Source organism: Oxyura jamaicensis, chromosome 4, assembly GCF_011077185.1.
Source record: "Oxyura jamaicensis isolate SHBP4307 breed ruddy duck chromosome 4, BPBGC_Ojam_1.0, whole genome shotgun sequence".
Taxonomy (NCBI): Eukaryota; Metazoa; Chordata; class Aves; order Anseriformes; family Anatidae; genus Oxyura; species Oxyura jamaicensis.
Genome location: NC_048896.1, coordinates 27,848,258 through 27,868,120, shown reverse-complemented (window position 1 = coordinate 27,868,120; position 19,863 = coordinate 27,848,258). Strand labels below are relative to the sequence as shown.

Sequence of the window (19,863 nt, the reverse complement as noted above, 5' to 3'; positions counted from 1 at the left end):
ACGGATGGGAAACAGGGCAGGAGTGCATCTACGGGGTTTCGTTCCCAGAAGTCCCCAGACAGCTGTGGCCGTGCCCTGTACAATGTCTCCTAGGTGTTCCATTAGCGGGCCTGCTCCCCGCGCACACGTGGCCAGGGGAGCACTTTCTAAATGCGATTTTACTTTTAATCAGGCTGTAGTTTAAACATGTCAAGCTGACGCTGCGGCTTAATGATACCAGTGACTTAAAAGCTGCCCCAAAGCATGTGGAAAGAAAAAAAAAAGAGAGAGAAAAAAAACCACCTGCTATGTAAAATACACTAATACATGATATTCAGAACTTGGAGTTGTTCCTAGTCTCTGCATATTTTTGTGATCAAAACGATAGCTGCCAGTAAGAAAAGTTATTTATTTGCTTCATTCAGTTGAAAAGGAGTTAAAAGATTGGAGTGAGGGGGCCACATGCCCACCATCGTGCATACTGATTGGAATAAGCCGGGGCAGGACATGCTAGGAAGATGACTACAGATGACTTCATCCCTCCTTGTGCATTAACAACAACAACAAAACCCACCAAGAACTCGCTGTCAATTGACTCTTCGTATACTAGTCTAACTTTAAAGGTGGCACTCAAAAAATACGTTCCTCCCACCTGATGCTGTGGGACAACCTAACTAGCAACAGTTACCTATGAATGCGGTTTCATCCCAACCTACTTTCAAATGCTAAGTGCTTTGGACCAAATTTCTGACATCACCATCTAAGACCATGTGAACCAGACCCACAGATGGAGGCAAATAGTAGCAACTTTTTTTTGCATTTTAAGAGATTCTGATGTACTTACATCAGTATTTACAGGCTATTACATCCCAAAGGATCACCAGGTACATAAATTTGGTAGCCACATTTAACATCTGGGTCCCACGTGTAGCAATGATATAGGGTCAAATTGGAAAGAAAAGTAAATAATTTACAAGGAATATAAGGATAATTTGACTATTTTTCTACTTGTAACTAAATATAACTTTATCAGTATGGTCACAATGCATTATCATGGCAATAATCTAGCTTCTCATGTGGCTTTGATTATGACAGCAAGCTAGAATTGAAATTTGGTGGTGGAGAGATCAAAAGGATTTCCACATCTGCTGAGTAGGTCAATCACTTTATTGTTAGTTATTGTCTTCCCATTTGAAAATGATGTGATATATAATTTCTGTATAGGAGATGCTGAAGGGAAACACCATTCCTCATTTTCCCCTTGTGCCTTTAAATTAAGATCTATGAAAAAGTGACAAAACCAAATCATCATTCACAGGCAGATATACCAGACGTATGTTCTCAATGGAGATACAGGGAAAACACATTCGGACTTGAAAGGGAGAGCGAACTCTGCACCGTGGCACTCAGTGAGACTGCCTGAGAACCAGAAGTCTTCATCAGGATGTGTCAGAAGTTTGCCAGACTGACACAGCAAGTAGATCATGGGAAATTTAGTTTGCCTCCAACTCTGATACTTTTAGACACAGAAACAAAAGATTACTTAACGAAGCTTTGGAAAAAAATGAAATCTTCATGCAAGCACTGTATCAATAATTAAAGATACATTAAAAAGTCATAAGATGCCTCTAAAAAATGGTTTGGGCTTAACTAACCATGGTTATTCTATGCCTTAGTGTAAAGTAACCAACTCCACATTGCATTCTGGCTTCAAAGCAGACGTACAGTGCAATGTCACTTAATCCTCCTCCTACCTTTTCAAAGGTAACACTACCAGTAAGGGTATGAACTGTAATTATGCTAAAGCTTGACCTTGAAATGCCACTGCAATCTTTCAAATCCACTGCATGATGTGAACATTAGGCATATTTGGCATTGATTATCACATGTCAGCTCATACTCAAATGAAACAATGCTCGCTTTTAATAATTTAGATGGCATTTAACATGTGAAGAAAGTTAAGGGTTTACACATTAACAGCCATTTAAAGACAGACTCAGGTCTCAGTTACTATTCAGGAAGAGTTGTCACTTACAATGGTGACAATGGTTTAAGTACCATCAAGTAGGGTTCCACCCTTCTCCTATGTGGCCACTAAGGAGCAAAGGTTGCTCCACAGACCACTACACTTGCCTATTTACAGGGCTGAAGCTCATCTCCTTTTCAATGGTGATGAAAGCGGGGAACAGCGGCAAGTGCTTTAAGGGCTGACAGAAGAGGTTGGCTGCTCAAGGAGAGATCTGTGCTGCGGGACCCCATGGCACAGAGCACCAACAAACTGCTGAAGCACAGATCTTGTAAAAGGCACTAACTAATGTTTCTTGCATGAAAGACGCAGCATAGTTTGAACTGCTACATTCATGCTATTTTTAAATGGAAAATGGTAATAACAAGAATGAAAGTGCACAGTTGCTCCCACAGTATTTACTAGATGAACCCAAAACTCTCCAACACTCAGACAACAAAAAAGTCGTCATACTAAAGACAGACATGATGACTATATAGGCCAAACCGTTCAATGAATCAGACAAATCTCTTCCAAAAAGTGTATAGGCCTTTGTCATATTAATCTTTCATTTTGCAGTGAAGCATACCTTCTGGATTAGAGATATTGTATATCTACATTCAGAATTTACGCTCGTTTCTGTTGCTTCAAGGAGATTCAAATCATATATTTTTATTTCCTTGACATATATGATGGAAATAGCAAAAAACCTCCAAAACATCACGGATGAGTTAGCAAAGAGTCCTCTAAGATTACCCTGATGTTAACTGAACTGGTAGTGAACTATCAGAATGGAAATCTAATGGAAGTCAACAGGCTGGACTCAATTCATGCCTAGAAAGCAAGTGATTAGAGTTAGTTGAATTTTCTGATGCAGAATTCAAGCCAGGGCTCAAGAGGTTTTAATGGTGGAAAGCTTGATTTTCTATTATACTGAGTGAAATTTATCTATCTCATAGAGCTCGCTTTCCTAATCAAACAAGTTTCTTCCTTTAACTATGGCGAAACATTGTGCAGGCTCTCCTATCTTGTTCACTGAAAACATGGGACAGATGAATAAAAAGAAATATTACAGGGCATTACTTTGCCCCTGCAGCTCAACAGCACAGATAACTGAACAACCACGAAGACAACGACATCTTAGAAGAATACATCTCTTCTAATAATTCCAGAAAAAATAAATAAATAAATATTTTAGAGAAAAAAATAAAATATAAGGTAGATGAAAATTGGGAATGATCTGCACATTAACACAGAAAGCGATTATAGCTCACTGGATGAGACAATCATGACTAATTAACAAAAATCACTGACTGAACAATGCAGCCCAGATTAATTTCTTCCTCCATAAGAAATTCTGGCTAAAGACAGATATCTTAGGGACTCGGTGGAGTTTATTTATCTCAGTCTGCATACTTGTTTTTGTGTATTCTCTTGATTAATCCTTTCCATCCATATTACATAAGTACACAAACTACCCAGTTGCCAAAGAGCCCACTAAGGAATTTGAGAAGCACCAGTAGAAAATTATTATTAATCCATTCTCAGCAATTGTTAGACCCATATTCCTTGCTTTTTTTATATGGATGGAGCTTGCTATTTTTACTCCTCTTATTTAGAAAGTCTGGTTTATAAACTGACATTTGTGACAAGTTAGCCTGTATTTGATTTCATGTTTTCCAACTTTCTCATCTTCCAAATTTTATAGGAATGTGTGTGCAAGTGAGAACTAACTTGCTTACTTTTCTTTTGTTTTATTTTTGCTCTACTCCACCCAGCCTTCTGGTTCTCTGTAAAACAGGTTGTAAGGCTGTGACTGTTAAGAGTTTGCCATGTTTTCCTCCCTCATTTCCCTCATTCTCAGATTTGCTAGATAATCCATATATAAAAACAGTGTTCTCTGTTACTGAAATGGAGCCTTAAGACACTTGTGATCTAAGGAATCAAAACCTGCGAAAGCACAACAAAGCTCAGCTGTCAGAGAGCCTGTGGGATGAATAGATACGAACCTAATGACTTGATTACACTGTGCACACATTGGAGTACGCTTTCCGGCTGGAATATGCTCTGCCCTCTGAACCAATGTGTCTTGCTCCGTTAGCTGAGGTGGTGTCGCAAACTTTTGACTCGGGGCATTTGTTCCAGACGGTTTAATATTGTTTGATGTCCATCCACTGGCAGGAGCTGGGGAAGGAATGCCAAAAGCATTTAGAAGACCATCTTTCAGTACCAAGTAAATTATTTTGAAATACGAGCAACAGGCAACATTTGTCTAACATCCTTGTCCAGCTTGGCATATACCTGCCTACTTAAAGCAACACATGAAAAAGCATTTATTTTCCCCTCCTCCCCCAGCAAGTAAGACTGTCCTACCTACTTTACAAAATGTCTGCGAAATAACACAGGACATTTTTGGCTGACTTGTAAAAGCAGTGGAGAAATTTCAACATATTAAAGAAGTTATGTGAAAGAACGTACAACCTGTGAAGGCATTATTTTGCTTTAGATACAAAAACTGGCGCCAAGAATACCAGTGTATGAACAGAGACATGAGAATATGACATACCTACTCAAAACATTTTACAGTGAGTAAAATAAAGAATAGATCACATGTCACTACCAACAGATTAAACAAGAATACGCATCCAATACAACATGTACAGGAACTTAAAATACAGTACTGGATAAGGAAAACATATTTCTAAATCAAACTTAAACACTAGACTAGATCACTAAACACTGCCAATCTGAAGCACTCCAATGGCTGTGTTCACATCCATTTAGAAAAATTATGGCTCTGATGTAAAAGCCTGACATTTCCAGAAGTGTGTATATCCATAGACTTCCATTTGCATTCTGGTTTTAAGGTAATATATATAAGCTTTTAAGGAGTAAGAAAAATGCATTTACAAAAATGAAATGCACAGATGATACTTGTTGCCAAGGGTAATGAAGAAACAAACACTCCTCTGCTTTTCTTTCTCCTATTGAAACATGTACCTTGGTAACGTATAAGCCACAGCAGCACAAGTTTATGGGAGTAGTTACTCCTGTCAAGTGGAGAACTCTTTTTCTTTATCAAGCAAGCTAAATAGAAAAATAAAAAAAAATCTAAAAAAAATAAAAAAGAGCCTTTTGTTTGCAACTAAAGGCAAGCAAAAACATGTCTGTTTACTCCGAGTCCTGTCTTTACAGCAGCCATACTAAACCTCGTAAATGAAAAAGCGAAATTAAGATCTGAGCGGAAGCTCAGAAAGGAACAACCAAGCAACAACAGATGTCTGTCAGCGTGGGACAATGCTTCTGTTGCAATGATGCACCTCTTTAACACATGGTTGGGGTATCTGCATGTAGCTTTCCCAGTACTTTTTGTGCAAAATTAGTTTGTGGAGCTGTTAGTGCTACTCATCCTCCCTCACCTTTCATATCATCTTCCAGGGAAAAGATGAAAAATTGTTTCCCATTATTTTCTTAATGTAATGCTGATCAACCTTTGCCTTACCAAAAGGTGCAGATATCTTTCTGGTAAAACACTATACTCCTTGCTCACATGGACATGGCTTACTAATTCACAGAAAAGATAAATGACAGCGAATACAAAGAAAATTCAACAGAAACGACAATTTCTTACTATTTAGAGAAAATAGCCACACACTACACAATTTAATCAAACCAATCCAGTGAATTTTAATAATAATAATAAAAAACTAAAAAGCGTCTCCTGCATATTGGTGCATTAAGGTGACACAGCTGGAGAAGAAATCCTTTTTAACACCAATACCTTTATACTCTAATCATGCTTGTTAGCTTGCTGTTAATCCACTGGTATGGGCACAATACCTCCTTTTGCTTATTTTTTCCTCCGTATGAAGAAGCGGTATAGTTGTTGAATTTTCTCAAAATAAGTGATTTCAAGACTGACATATTTTTGGATCCCCTTCAGTATGTGAAGTAGCAAAAAGAATACCAAATAACCATTATTTTTTTTTAACATTAAGCATATTGCTTACATATAACATGTAATAAAGCAGTGTGTAACATCTTGAAAAATAACATCTTGATTACAGAGACATTCAGCACTGCTGAGTAGAAAGTATTCAGAAACATGCATCTCAAAAGCATTTGATCTACAGTGAACAAATCACTCTGCTACTGTAGTTCATTTTAGATTATAAATGCCTGCTAAACTGAAAACATAGGAAGAGATAAAATTGGAAAAGGTGGCAGAAAGCCTTTGAAGACATGAACAAAAGTGGTTTTGATTAATAGCACTTTCCTTCCCTATCACCACCAATGGCTTTCTGATTTTCAGGTCCCATTTCATGAGAAGACAAAAACACTAAAACCAAATCTGTTTGAAGACTGTTTTCTCCATTAATCAAATCGCAGCAGTTTCTGGTGTATTGCTCATTTGTGTTTATCTGCTGAATCCCAAAGCCCATTCAAACACATCAGCTAGCTCTTGTTTGCACTGTTAAAAAAAAAAAAAAATAAAGCCCTCCTACTTGCTTAAAGAAAGAAAAAAGAAAAAGTACAACTACCACAATTACTCCTATTTCTTTGGTCTCATTACAACGTTCATTAGTGCTGTGTTTACGTACGATGCTTTTTTGAACGCTGCTCAACTTTAAAATCACTACTTGCCAAGATAGGATTTCTCTCCATAAACCCTCTCTCAGAGCCGTTGGACAGATCAGACCATAATTTCTGAGTTACTTAAAGCACAAAAAGAGGAGAGGAGAAGATGAATGTTTGTGAGGTTGAGAATAATGTCGGTCTACTGCTGATGCTATGATAAAACAAAAATTCTCTTTTAAGCTAACCACACTGGTTAGTACCGTGTTAAGCAAGGGCTGTGGCCCTTTTTTTAAGAAAATACACCAGTAAAGTACACTAATAGCTATTTCACCATGTTTACTGTACTGGTTTCTCTGTAAACTACCTACAGTTGTTCTACGAGACTTCTTTTCACCATATATCAGTCTTCCTTTCACACACTTGATTTGCCTCAGTCTTCCTGATTCCCATCTGAACACTTGCCTGCAGACAGTTTTAACGCCCACGTTTTAAATCATTAATAGTTGCCTGCTTACAATCTATATGAATTGACAATTTTTTTTTATTTATTTTTTTTTGCCAATGTTCTACCTCGTGTGGCTAAAGACTTTCAAATATTAGGCATGTTTTCTCTTTCAGCATGAAAGCTGGTATTTCTTGACTAGCCCTTCTAGTTTTCAAGTTAGTCAACACTCACGTTAGGCAAGATTTCACAGATTACTGACACTACTTGAGTTCCTGCATTATTATTATTTTTTTCCCCATTCCCTTGGAAACCTTTCAGATAGAATTAGGTTCTAAGTTCTGTTTTGCTGTGGGAGCAGCCTAATTTATTTATTTATTTATTTATTTATTAACCTTCAGTTACTTTAACAGATTCTCTAGCCTTGAAACACAGCCGCGTGATTTAAAGAAAAACATCAGGCCCTGAAAATTTATGGAACTAGAAGCTTTCAGCAGGGCACACAAGTAATAACAAGGAGGGTACAAATTCTTACACTCAGTCTCAGCCTCTCAACCCCTCAACTCCGGCCATCAGTTTGAGCCCTCCTGCGGTTTGTGCTTTATACTTTGTTTTCTACACTCTCCCTTTGGTGTCAAGCATGGGGATGGGTTGCTGTTAACAGACACTTTTTTTTTTTTTTTGGAAGCAATTTGGATTGCAGAATCGTTGTAGGGGAAAGAGGTGTTGGGAAGGAGGTAGCTATGCATCCAAATCCCTTAAAAAATGAATAGATGAAAAAAACATACCAGCACACATGAAAGGAAAAAGTTATGACTTTGGATCTTTCAGCAGTTCTGTTCTCACAAAGCTGGTACCTCAAGTCTGGCAAAGTGCACGCACATTTGTAATTTCAAAAGATGACCTAGCAGGGAGGGGAAGGGAAACAGCTCCAGCTGCTTCACTACGTCTCACCACAGATTTTCTGGCCACCGCCTTTGTTGAATGCAGTGGGACAGAGTACAGGAACTTGTGCAGGTTCTCTGAATTATCAGATCTATAAATAAATACATTATAATCAATAAATAATTTATAAAAATCATGAACATTCCACACTGAGTGGTGGAGAAGGTTCAGGTTCTCTGCAAGTCACAGAAAAGATCTCTGTGGCTAAATTCTGGAGTTTTGCAGGCTTTCACCTTCACTCTCTTTAGTTAAACCTTTTAAAGCACCATTGGTTTCTACCTGCACATTGTGATAGCTGGCTTTTTTAAAATAGAAAACATTCTGTACCTGAGTATTAACTTTCTACTTTATTAGGTTTAGGTTTAGCAAACCCTCAGTGTTTGCTTTTACTGAACTCCTTGGAATGGCTAGTTTAATATTTAACAAAAGTTTTAGGCAAGGTAAAGAACTGGCTTTTTCTTTTGAAAAATCCCAGTGTGACTTCGCCCTTGTTGCACTAACAATAGGCTGTTCCATTGCTGAACACATGGATAACTACAAACATTAGGGAAAGGTTTTTAAGACAAAGGGAGAAAGGCGGATACACAGTGGTGCCAAAGTCACTTTGACAGAGGTTCTCCGGTGCATAGCAACAATACAACAGCCTGAACTGTTTAACGCTCACTTAAACATAACATCAGGCTTCATGTAATATCTATAAATAACAATGCTACTTTAACTGGTGGGAGTGCCAAAACTTCATTTTAAAGTGCTCTAACCCGATGATTTATACACTGCTATCAAACTACTGTATTATAAATGGAAAATACAAAGGTTCGTATGTCCAATATTCTGACTTCTCTTAATATATCTGTACAGTAAGAAATCTTCCAGTTCCTTTCCTCCAACCCAAACAGATGGCCGGATGAAGCAACGCGTCTGAAAAGCTCGGCTGTCAGCTCCTTGCATTAGCCATGTATAACACTCTATCCACTCCCGGACCCGCGTGAAATCGCTCAAGTTAAATAGAGAAAACTACAGGACCAGCAAGATGGAGGGGGGAGAAAAAAAGAAATGCTGCATTCAGCAGATCTCATTTGGTTGCTGCACAGTCCTGGAAACATCGTCAAAGCTGAAACCCCACCACTGATTAAAAGCAGAACAGGAAGGATTAAACCATTATCATTTCTCTAAATGCCAGCAAAGGCTGGTATGCGCCCGTGGAAAATCACAACAGGTGCAAGCGCGGCCCAATTTCAACAACCCCTGCAACCTAGGGGCCAGTTCCTGTGCTAGCGACCAGCCTTTCAACTGCAAAGGCTCCAACACAATTAGCTGTAAAGGATCTTTAATTAAAACGAGTGTGGTGGTTTTGGCTTGCTCGGCCTGTCGCCTTGTGATTTGTTACATCACATACCGTCACAAATTTGGCACAAGTGGCATGGCTGTTACCAAAAATGTGCCTCGAGGAGAAAGAGAAAATGAAGACTTCCTCACTGCCCTGCACAATAGGGTTTTATTGCTCTGGAATGACAGCTCAGAAGCCCATTTGGTGCCTTTCTGCAGATAACATTTTGCTTCTCTCACTCTGAGTTCCTGTTTTGACTTTGACAGCTTGACTACACCCGAGGAGAGCATGACTGTCCGGTCTCACTGACACATGTATCATCTGCCTTTTTCACAGAGCCGATGGTTAAGGTTGCATAGTGACAGGAATGTATTTACCAGAGAAATATTGACTTTTCATTTGTTGTACAAATATTAGGCAAAATTCTTGGATGACCTACGCTTGTACATCCTACCAGAGTACATCACTCTTCTGAGCTGGCATCCTCAGTGATGCAGGCTGCAAATGAAGGGGAAGTGATCTGGTCAATCAGTCCGTGGCAACAGATTAGATACTTTTTAAGAAATCAAAGGCAATGAGCATCTTATCTTGACAGCTGGTGAGTGTGAATTAATCAGAGACGAACAGTCTCCTCACCTCTTTAAAAGACTAGAGAAAAGAACACGCATCTGTCTGATTTATGTCTGCAATTAATTTGAATGCACAAAAGTTTGATGCAATACCGCATGAATTCAGCAACATCAAACCACAGGAAAATTGCCAAAGGCCCAATTTTTTAGGTGAGATTCTGTTCAGCAAATCCTGCAGCGTGGCACACCAGGCCATTCTGCTTCCAACAAGCACGAGGTACATGTCTGTGTAATTACTATGACCCACCCCTTCTTAAATATAAACATCCAAGTTTTAAAAACATATTCTAGTTTCCACCATGTCTGCAGGAGTTACAATTTCACACCGCCATCAAATTAAGGTAGACATTTATAAATTACTCTGGTTTCACAATGGGTTTTGCTTGGCTAAGTCCAAGTTCACATTACTTAACTTGTAAGAATAAATTCTTGTGGTTTGCTGTCACATGACAATATAATCATTTAGATTAGGTGAAAAATTAATAAGAATAACAGTCCATACACCAGAATCAGGAAGCTTTTATGTTTTGACTTGCCAATCATATCACTTTTATGGGCAAGGCGTTCTCCTTTTATGAATGGCAACTGCAAGGGGCAAACTTTAACAAACCTTTTTAGTAAAAAAAACAGTGGAACTGTCTATATTTTGGGACTATTTCTAGCTTACCACAATATAGGGATTTGCCTCAACTTGAAGCATTACTCCAGTTTCTTCCCCACATTTACACCATTGTCCTCAGTGGGCACGTAGCTCTTTTAACCCCTAATAATTAGTTCCTGCTTTCAATTTCCTATTCTGTGAAGGAAACAAAATTGGATGAGAGGGCCCTAAAGACAAAGGGCAGAACTTCATGAGCAAGGTGATGGTGCCTTTCCCATGCAAAGCGGATGGGCCATCAACTTCACTCACCCCATCAGGGTGGCCTGTAACCTCTACAGAAGCGTGTGTGTGTGCAAGCTCGTGCACAGGGGGAATAGCAAATGAAACACAGAAACACAAAGGTGTCAAAATTTTACAGTCAATTCCTGTATGGATCTTGAGCATGACTTTGCTGGAAGTATAAGCATTTTGCCATAGCACCGTACATGTCAGTGCCCCCCTCCCGCTCCTCCCTAGCTCCGTACTGTTTGACTTTATGGCCAAACTCCTGAGGCTGACATGGTCTGGTTTTTGACACATTTCCCTTAGCAAACTTTTGCAGACTAAGTCACAAGGAAGGAGATGATGACTTAATCTGTCAGTATATGTAGGACAGGATACCAAATCACACCTAGGACCAGGTTTGTATTTTCTTCTGCTTTTAAAATTCTAATATTATCAAGGGAGTGGGAAATAGGAAAAAAAAAAAATGCAGCAAGACAGCACACTAAGGATAACTCCAGAGATGGTAAGTGCAAGTCTACCAAACACGTGAAAACAACTGCACGGAAACAGCAGAATTTTTCAAACAAGGTTGCCTGGGGAGCAATTTTTCTATGCTTACAGCTAGCTTCCAAGTGTGTTCCCCCTGCTGAAGGGAGCATGTGCTTAACACATGTGCTGGCTCAGGATTAGGCAACTGACAGTTGGGGGTATTGTAGAATATGCTGACATGCCCAGCTCTACTGGAAGGGGATTATGTATCCCAGTTGTATCAGGCTGACAGAGACCCTGGGAATAAGGAAGTTGGCATACATGGTAACAGGTCACCTAACACCGTGAGCTTTGGGCACTTCTATCGCAAACCATTCCCATCCCATCCTCGTGCTCTGCCACCAAGCCCCGGAGGAGGGAGGCCAGTGCTTATGGCAAAAACCTCCTCTCTAAGCAGCGCGCTGGCTCACCTGGCCTCCAGCTATACCAGCTGTGGGCTGTGGTCCTGTTGGACCCCACCAGCAAAGCAGGGCTTTGCCCACATGGGCCAGCACTGTACCAGCAGCTCCACCTCTGACAAGGGTGTTTGGAGCATGCCAGGAAAGAGGAGGTGATCTTACACAAGAAATGTAGTCCTGAAGTCCTGACTGCTCCCTGCCCATCACAGATCCTGCTGCGCTTTCTGCGAGAACAGTTTGTCTCCTGGCCAAACTCCTGTTTGGGTAACTGCATTTATTGGATAATTGTGCTTTCTTAAATTGTCCCAGCAGTTTCAATTTGACACGGTGCTATTCACTTCCTTTCAAGATGCCGTGGAGTGTTACAGCGTGCTGACAAGCAGCTGTTACGTCTTGCTGAAGAAGTGACTGCATGGTAGCGGTGGGCGAAAGCAATGCCGGTGCGTGCGTCACTGCTTGCACATGGCACCAAGACTGTAAAATGCTTTGGGGGTGAACGGTGCTACGTAAGTGTACGGCAATAGTTAGCTGTGAAATCGTAAAGGAACTTGCTGTGATGTAGCTGGGATACCGGCGGGCATATTTATTTATTTATTTATTTTGTAGATTGAATATAATCACGTTAAAAGCTTCTCCCTCTGGTGGGCGAACAGATCATAGCTCAACAGAATATCGTAACTCCAGAACAAAACGAGGGCTATCATAAATCCTAGCCAATGCATTTAACACACAGCAGCAGCCACAATTTGACTTATTGCAACAGCTGAAAAAAATTAACAATACAGACAAGAGAAGCCCATGGCAAATGTGTTCTTTTCAAACCGCTGCCTATGCGCATCCGACGACTTCATCGTGTATATGCTCCACCTGCCACAGATGTTCAACTCTTTGTGCACCCAATTTGCCAAAGACGAGACTTTGTTTGACAAGCCAGCTTTTGTCCTGCTGATCCAGCCTCCCCGTGAGCATACAAGAAAGAGTGGGGCAGCCATCCCTCATTTCCTCTGCCAAACCACCGAGGATTCCTGTAATATCAGGATTGTATTCCAGAAAGGGATATTATATTATGTTACCTTCACGCTGGGTGACTAACGCTGCAATTTGCTGGAAGGTGGGTAAGAGGAATCCTCAAGAAACAGTAATAATAGAACCCTGCCTAAATGAACACCTTTTCCAGATGTTTTCAAAAAAAAAGAGCTTCTTGAATACTTAATACCATTTCGCAGAGAATTCACTACCACACACAGCACTTCAGCACTACAGGTTGTTCACAGAGAGAAGCGTGAAATTTTTCTCCTCAAGGAGGTGACAGTTTTTGAGGAGAGCATGCAGCATGAACTAAATGAACTAAAAGGTGCCTTCTGACCAAATGACTTACCTCTGTAGTTGGACATCTGAATAAATAAAATCACCGGTAACACTCATGCCATGCCATAAAACAGCTGACTACAGCTTCCCCAGACACAAACAAAATCCTGTGATATATCTGCTTTGCTATGGAAACTACTCGGTCTTGTATACAGCAATCATTATAGAGTGAGTGCTGTTAGAGCTACAAAACCGTACTCTGAAGAAGTTTCTGTTATTATCTGATATTTATTAACTGATTTATTAACTGATATTTATTATATTAACTGATATTTATTTACTGATAAACATACACATTTGCATAACAGTATGCCTCCCTTCTAATTATTTCCAAGGCTAGATTTCAGCTACGATATCAATCAGGCTCAGAGGGAGGTGTTTTTGTTTGTTTAAAGTTCTGTCAGACCCATGACCTGTGAGGCCAAATTTTGTTTGGCCTGTGAAGTGCTGGCAATTTTGCTTTGAAGGCAACTTCACGCTCCCAGACTGCAAACAAACAGCAGAATTAGGGACTGAAAACCAAATATGCCCTGAAACGGTTATAGTCTTTCTTCAACATCTGACTAATTTTATCAAAACACTCCACTATTTAAAAAGTTTTTACCTGTCAGACTGCTGGGTGCAGCCTTATTAAGTAAGCTTTGGTACAGAAAAACCTTGGGTATTTTTATTTTTGTAAAATGCCTGAGAAAGATGATCAGTCCCTGCTGTAATGCCTCTGTAACCGTGCTTAGGCCTGCCAGTTTTGCGTTACTGACTTCTTGACCGACTTGGGTAATACATGCCACATAAAGCCATGTGTGATCTTATGGCAGGTTTAAGGGGCCAGCTTGCAGTGAAACCTGTATAACCTCTGGACAAGCCTCAGACACCTCAGCAGCTGTCACAATTTCAATTCATTCCTGAAATGCTTCTTGTTACCTAAAAAGTTAGGCTAGCAGGCAGCTAGGTATGTCACTTCTTCATTCATGGGCAGACTGCTGTAATATGAAGGTGCCTCAGAGCGATGAAGTTGGATCATTTAAAAGATGGGCAAAAACCAAGGGCATTTTGACATCTCCAAATTGTCCATTTTTCCTCACCATTTCAGAAAGGAGCCCCACAAATGGGGAAGAAGCACAGACTGGTTGCCCATTTTAGGAAACAGGTTTTCAATGTCTCTTCCTACTACAGTTTTATTTCTGGCTCCCTCAATATTTCTGAAGGGGGTAATGTTTTTCCTTCTTTGGAAGTAAACTTGAGGCAAGCTATTCCCAGGTTTCCTGGCACATAACATCCCAGGACCCTACAGAAAGACAGCACAGAACTGACATCCTCAGGACCTCTATTGTTGTACAACACCTTGAACAGGGATGCAAGAAACACTACATGTTTCTCTACTTTTGTCCAAAAAGGTGCTAGTTACCCAACACCATGTTTTGTTGGTCTCCCCCTTGTGCCTGCTGCCGTGGGGAGCAGCACTGCTCAGATTTAGCTCACATCTGGGTTTCAAGTGACATAACTGCAGCTTCTGATGTGGCAGCCTCATACTTTCATTCCAGAGTGCATGATCTTAACACATACGCCTTGGGGGTTGCGCTGTAGAAAGTGCAAACACTTAAAAATAGACTTCCCTTCTCATTCAGTATGCGTATGTGGAAAACCTGCAAAATCCTGAAAATGATGAAAAAAAAAAAGAAAGGGCCAGACTCAAGTCCTAGTAGCTAACAGTGGCATTGTAGACTTTGCAGTTCTGTCAGTTTCTACATTATAAAATTATTTTAAATATGCTGAAATAGCCCACTTTAACTTTTCATCATTTTTTTAAGCTATTCTAAGAACATATCAACTAAATTTGTCTGTCCGGCTTTCCCCCTTCGTCATCTACTTTGAACCTCTAAGGTGGAATAAAAGACTTTTGAATTATCCAGTGCAGGAGCACAGATTTCCACAGAACCATGGAGTCGAGTGTAATTTAATTCATCTTTATAAATCTTGCTCTGTCATGTGGCAGTCATCACCCCCCAAAATAATTATTAGACTTGCATTAATGGTAAAACACAGCACTAGGATTTACCTATGAAACACCTACCAACATATTGTAAATTGGTGCAGTACTACTGAAACCCCAAGCTGACAGGAGATTTCTGTGCAAGTGAAGTAAGTTGATCACTTTGGGGGGGGAGGGCAATCAGCCACCTCTTGAAATGAAGGATTACCTTTTTCCCCACAACGTTTGCCTTAAGTACACATGACCAAAATACAACTTTAAAAACAGGTTTTGTTTTTTTTTTCTTTCCCAATGGCAGGTAACTCAAAGTAGGAAAACAAGAATTGACCTCTCTTTACCTAGCCCTTAAGAATACACTCGATGTTTGAAAGCTATGTATAGAAATGACAGCGTATTGCCATCTTGAGGCTCGTTAGCAGTACTGCAGGTCCAAAACAAAATGCATACCTACCAGTCTCAACAGTAATTTAACGATAGCGCAAAAGACCCCATTAAAAACATACAACGGTAACACTGTATGTTTTATCTTTATTTTTTATGCCAAGGCCTCTGCAGTTCCTTTTCTGGACTGGATATGTTTGAAAGAGGGAAAACCTTTAAGAGTAGAACTCAAAAAATGCATTTTTAGCATCTTACCTCCTGTCAGAAGGAAAATCGAGAAAATTCACCTCATTATGATCAGAAAAATCTGCAGTTAATATTTGATTAGTAATACTGATTTCCTGGACTCCTTGAAATTAATATTCAAGTTTAGTTCAGTGCCAAAGACAGATTCAATTTAAGAGACAAGTTACATTAAGAGACTACCTAAATTACTGCTTGAAATATTATGAAAATGTAGATACACAATCACACGCATTGCATTTCTTAATATGTATACAGTTATAAGATAGGAGCTTCCAGAAAGAAAACAATATGCTTTCCAGTCATAAGATGTTTTAGTGTTAGTATAAAGGGATAAGAATCACTAAACTATATTCAAAGGTAGCAGCTATGCAAATTGTCCTTGTAGGAACCCAAATGCTGTAAATAAACCTTCATGTCTCTGGACTGTGCAACACTGGCATCCTCCACAGATAAAGCCTACCAATGCCAAATACATAGCTACCCACATGTTTTAGTCTCTTATTTATTTTAAGCTTCTACTTCAGAAGAGATCACTTGGAAAACATGTCTCTGTTGACAGACTCCCTGAAATCACGGAGAACATGCTCTGTTGGATTGAGAGTCACATGGGAAACTATATTTGTATATATGTGACTGTTATGCATGCTTTTTAATAGAAGGACAGAGACATCGGATTTTGCCTGTTTGTGAAACAAACACATTACAGAATGCTGCTAGTCTACCAAAACTTTTATGCTGTTTTTCAAACAAACCGCCTTGTACTCAATACACACCAATAATCATTTGAAGGCTGCAGTTGTTATACCCATGGTCAAGCACATATTACTGAGCTCTCCGAAGACCTCTGAGCAAACAAGAAAAAGCCTCACTGCAAGTTACCTGTTTGGTTTGCAGGCTGCCAGCCCGAGTACTTGGCAGTGCTTGTGGGCCCCGTTGGCTTGAGGGCTGCAGCAGACGTGGTGTTGTTGGGATAGGGTCTAGTGTCCGGGCTTTCATAGCTGGCAGGCATGCTCCTTGCCGAAGTGGCCACATAAGCAGCAGGTTGGGTAGCTTCCGTGGTGTCACTGTTCAGAAACGAGGGAGATACAAATCAAATACATTTCTTGCTAGAATGTGAGCTCACTGTGAATGTGTATGTGATATGGTGATGTGACTTCCATCTGCTCTGGTGCAACAGAGCAGCATTCACTGTCAGCACTGATGTTCTTCTGATGGTCACCCCAAGCCAACGCCCTGCAAAGCATGGAGGGAAAAAGACTGGGCACAAGTTCTTGAGAATGTGTGTGGAGAGCCTGCCAACATCCTGCTGAAAAATCCTCTCTTGTGTATTGACCTCAAAAAATGAGTATTCAGAGGACGAAATAGTAGTGATTCCAGTTACATTTTTAAGATGTTTTTCTAAGAAAAGGGCACATGGCTAATTTCTGCCAAAACCCAATACAGACAACTAAATCCCTTTAAAATTTAAAAAGTTAGGTGCTGGCATGATGCAGGTTGAAACATAATCCTTACTTCAAATTAAGCAGAATAGCAGGGTTTTTTTTCTTTTTTTCTTTTTCTTTTTTTTCTTTTTCTTGGAGGTTAGGGCAAATACTCATACAGTCAGATTACTGGTAGATCCCCATAAAGACCATCAGTCTAAAAGTGACTTAAATGCAGTTTTCCTCTATGCACTAAGGATTTTAAAAGAGCTATAGCTTCTTTATTCATTAAACAACATACACAATATTTTACATTGCCTCTTTGGAGCAGTTTACAGCTGCTTTTCATATTTTAAGCACAACTCCATCAGCTATTTAAAAACACACATGATGAGAATGGCACTTAATCAAGGTTCACATAGAGTATAAGTAGTCACTATTTACTTAATATTTTTTCACTCCTTATTTCTCAAGACTGTTCAAGAATCAGAAAGTTGTAACAACACAATTTTTATACCGTGTAACAGTATCTGTACAATGGGTATTTGCCTTTGGGAAGCTGGAAACAATTTTCATTAAAGATTTTCAGAGCAGAGGAGTAATTGCTACTGAAGGTCATTTGCAAACCAAGAACATGGCAAAAAAAAAAAACAGTAAATAAACTCAACAGCATTGCAAAACACAATCAAAACAATTCCAAATACGTATTTTGTGTAATCTGGAAACTCATCAGCTGATGCATTAGAATCCTTGTAACTCTTTTCTCTGTTGAGGAATGACAAAATTTCAGCACATATATTTTATGTATTTCACTGGGGTGGTTCACAGAATAGAATACAGATTATGCCAAGTTCGTAAAGCAAAAATCCTGGGGTTATTTTTACTTTACAGTTATTGCAAATTAACAGCAGTGCCTTGACCATACTAGATGTAAGCACTTGGACATATAATGAGGCCAAAACACAAGTTCACAACCGTGAATTCTGTCTCCAGATTCACAGGGTTAGCAATTGATGTATTTAGAATGTTTATCTGGATAAGACATAGATTCACAGTTTACAGAGTATATCTGAACACTCAGTAACAGCTACTGCAATTAAAGGCTTTTTCTAACAGAGGTAGCTGTCTCTAAGTGATACTCTGATTGATTTGCTATATGCAGCATTCACAAGTGCAGTGAAGCACCAAGTGAGACCGGGCATTCTGTTACGTTTGAATGTTAAAGATTTTCAGACACTTGTACAGTGCAAATGGAGACATTTAAGGCACACATTATACTCTTTAAAAGCTTAGGATACAAGACTTGCTAACAACAGATTTTGAGGCAGCAGAGAGATACTGCATAAAAATGCCTTTGCAGAATGAAAGAAAAGGGATAGGAAGACATCATCTGACATTAAGTAGCAGCTCAGTGGGTTGTAAGGGCTAGGTAGTTTAGGACTGGCTTCCAGTATGAAAAAAAGCATGTGCCTCCAACTTCAGTGTCACAAAAATATCCTTTTAAATAGTCGAGTACATCTGACACACAGACCATCAAACCTGCTCCAGGCCAGAACCCCTTTATAACTTTGAGATTTCCACAAAACACAGTCAGTCTTTTTCTATTAAAACATAAAAAAGAAGATTCCTTCTCCATCTAAAAGACTCATCACCACTTGTCAAATCGCCTTTCAAGTCCAGCCCCTATTTTACTGCTTTTGTCTGAAGCCACGAATAAGAAAATCCTACTGAACCACCAGCTGCCTTTACACAGACAAGGCTACTTACTGAGCAAAAAGGGATTCAAGACAGGCAAAACTCTCTCCTAAGGTCAGTGATCTCCATCCACTGACTTCATACCAATTTATAGCTGTTGTTAATATGGCTCAAAAACATAAATATCAACTTTCCAAGCATAGTCACCAAAGGCTGGAACTCCACCTTAAAGCATCACTTCCTGAAGAATACCACATAGAAAACAGCTGAAGTCAGCTGAAGTATGCAGCTGGTGAACTGCAGCCTTTGAGGCTCCTCAACTACAACTATTTCAGAGGAAAGACAGGAGATGCAAATCATCTTTGCTTCATCTCCAGATTTGCAGTATTACTTGTATAGGAGAGGAAGCAGACACTGCCTTGTGCCTACATGGCTAGTTGTAACACCGGCTTGTATCTTCACCATCACCACTTCCATGGTTGAATGCTGAGGCTTGTGAATGACATGTCTGTCAGTCAAGTTTCTGAACCAACAGATTACTGGAGACATTTAGGTTTTCATTTAGAAAACAAAAAGACTGAAAAGAGGAATCCTAAAGACCCCAGCCTAAAAGACAATGATAACTACGGGTATGAAAACCCCTGTGATTTGTGACCACCTGAGACAGATTATGTGCTAGGAGCCTATCCTAAAGACCAGCTTCCCAAGGGAAAAGCTTGAAGCCATATTTTTTTGAAAGAGGGCATCATGCTGACCTCACACCAAAACTTCTGACAGGTCTTGGACACCCTTTGCACTCTGTGCCTTTTTTTTTTTTTCAAGTAAGAGTTGAATAAACCTAACTGCACTACAGCCAGTTAATTTAACAGGCAAGATGCTACTGTGGCTTGGCACGTCTCTGCAGTGTAACACTGCCCACCGAGAGTGGGCTGCAGGGAGTAGTGCACACACTTTTTCCTGAACTACAGCTCCTAATCAAACAGCTGCCTGCAAGCACGATACAGCATTCTCCTTAGAGAGTAAGATATATACATCCTTGTCTCAC

General features: G+C 39.8%; 1 protein-coding gene across 9 annotated transcripts in view; it reads right to left on the bottom strand.

Moving 5' to 3' along the window:
• Window positions 1–19,863, bottom strand: part of PDLIM5 (PDZ and LIM domain 5) — a 129,003-nt gene that overhangs the window by 10,634 nt on the left and 98,506 nt on the right. For all 9 annotated transcript variants that reach the window (XM_035324174.1, XM_035324169.1, XM_035324168.1 and 6 more), the window contains 2 exons: window positions 16,582–16,766; window positions 3,994–4,168 (listed from right to left, as the gene is read on the bottom strand). In XM_035324174.1, the coding sequence (XP_035180065.1) occupies window positions 3,994–4,168; window positions 16,582–16,766 (360 nt within the window). The remainder of the gene's footprint in view (window positions 1–3,993; window positions 4,169–16,581; window positions 16,767–19,863) is intronic.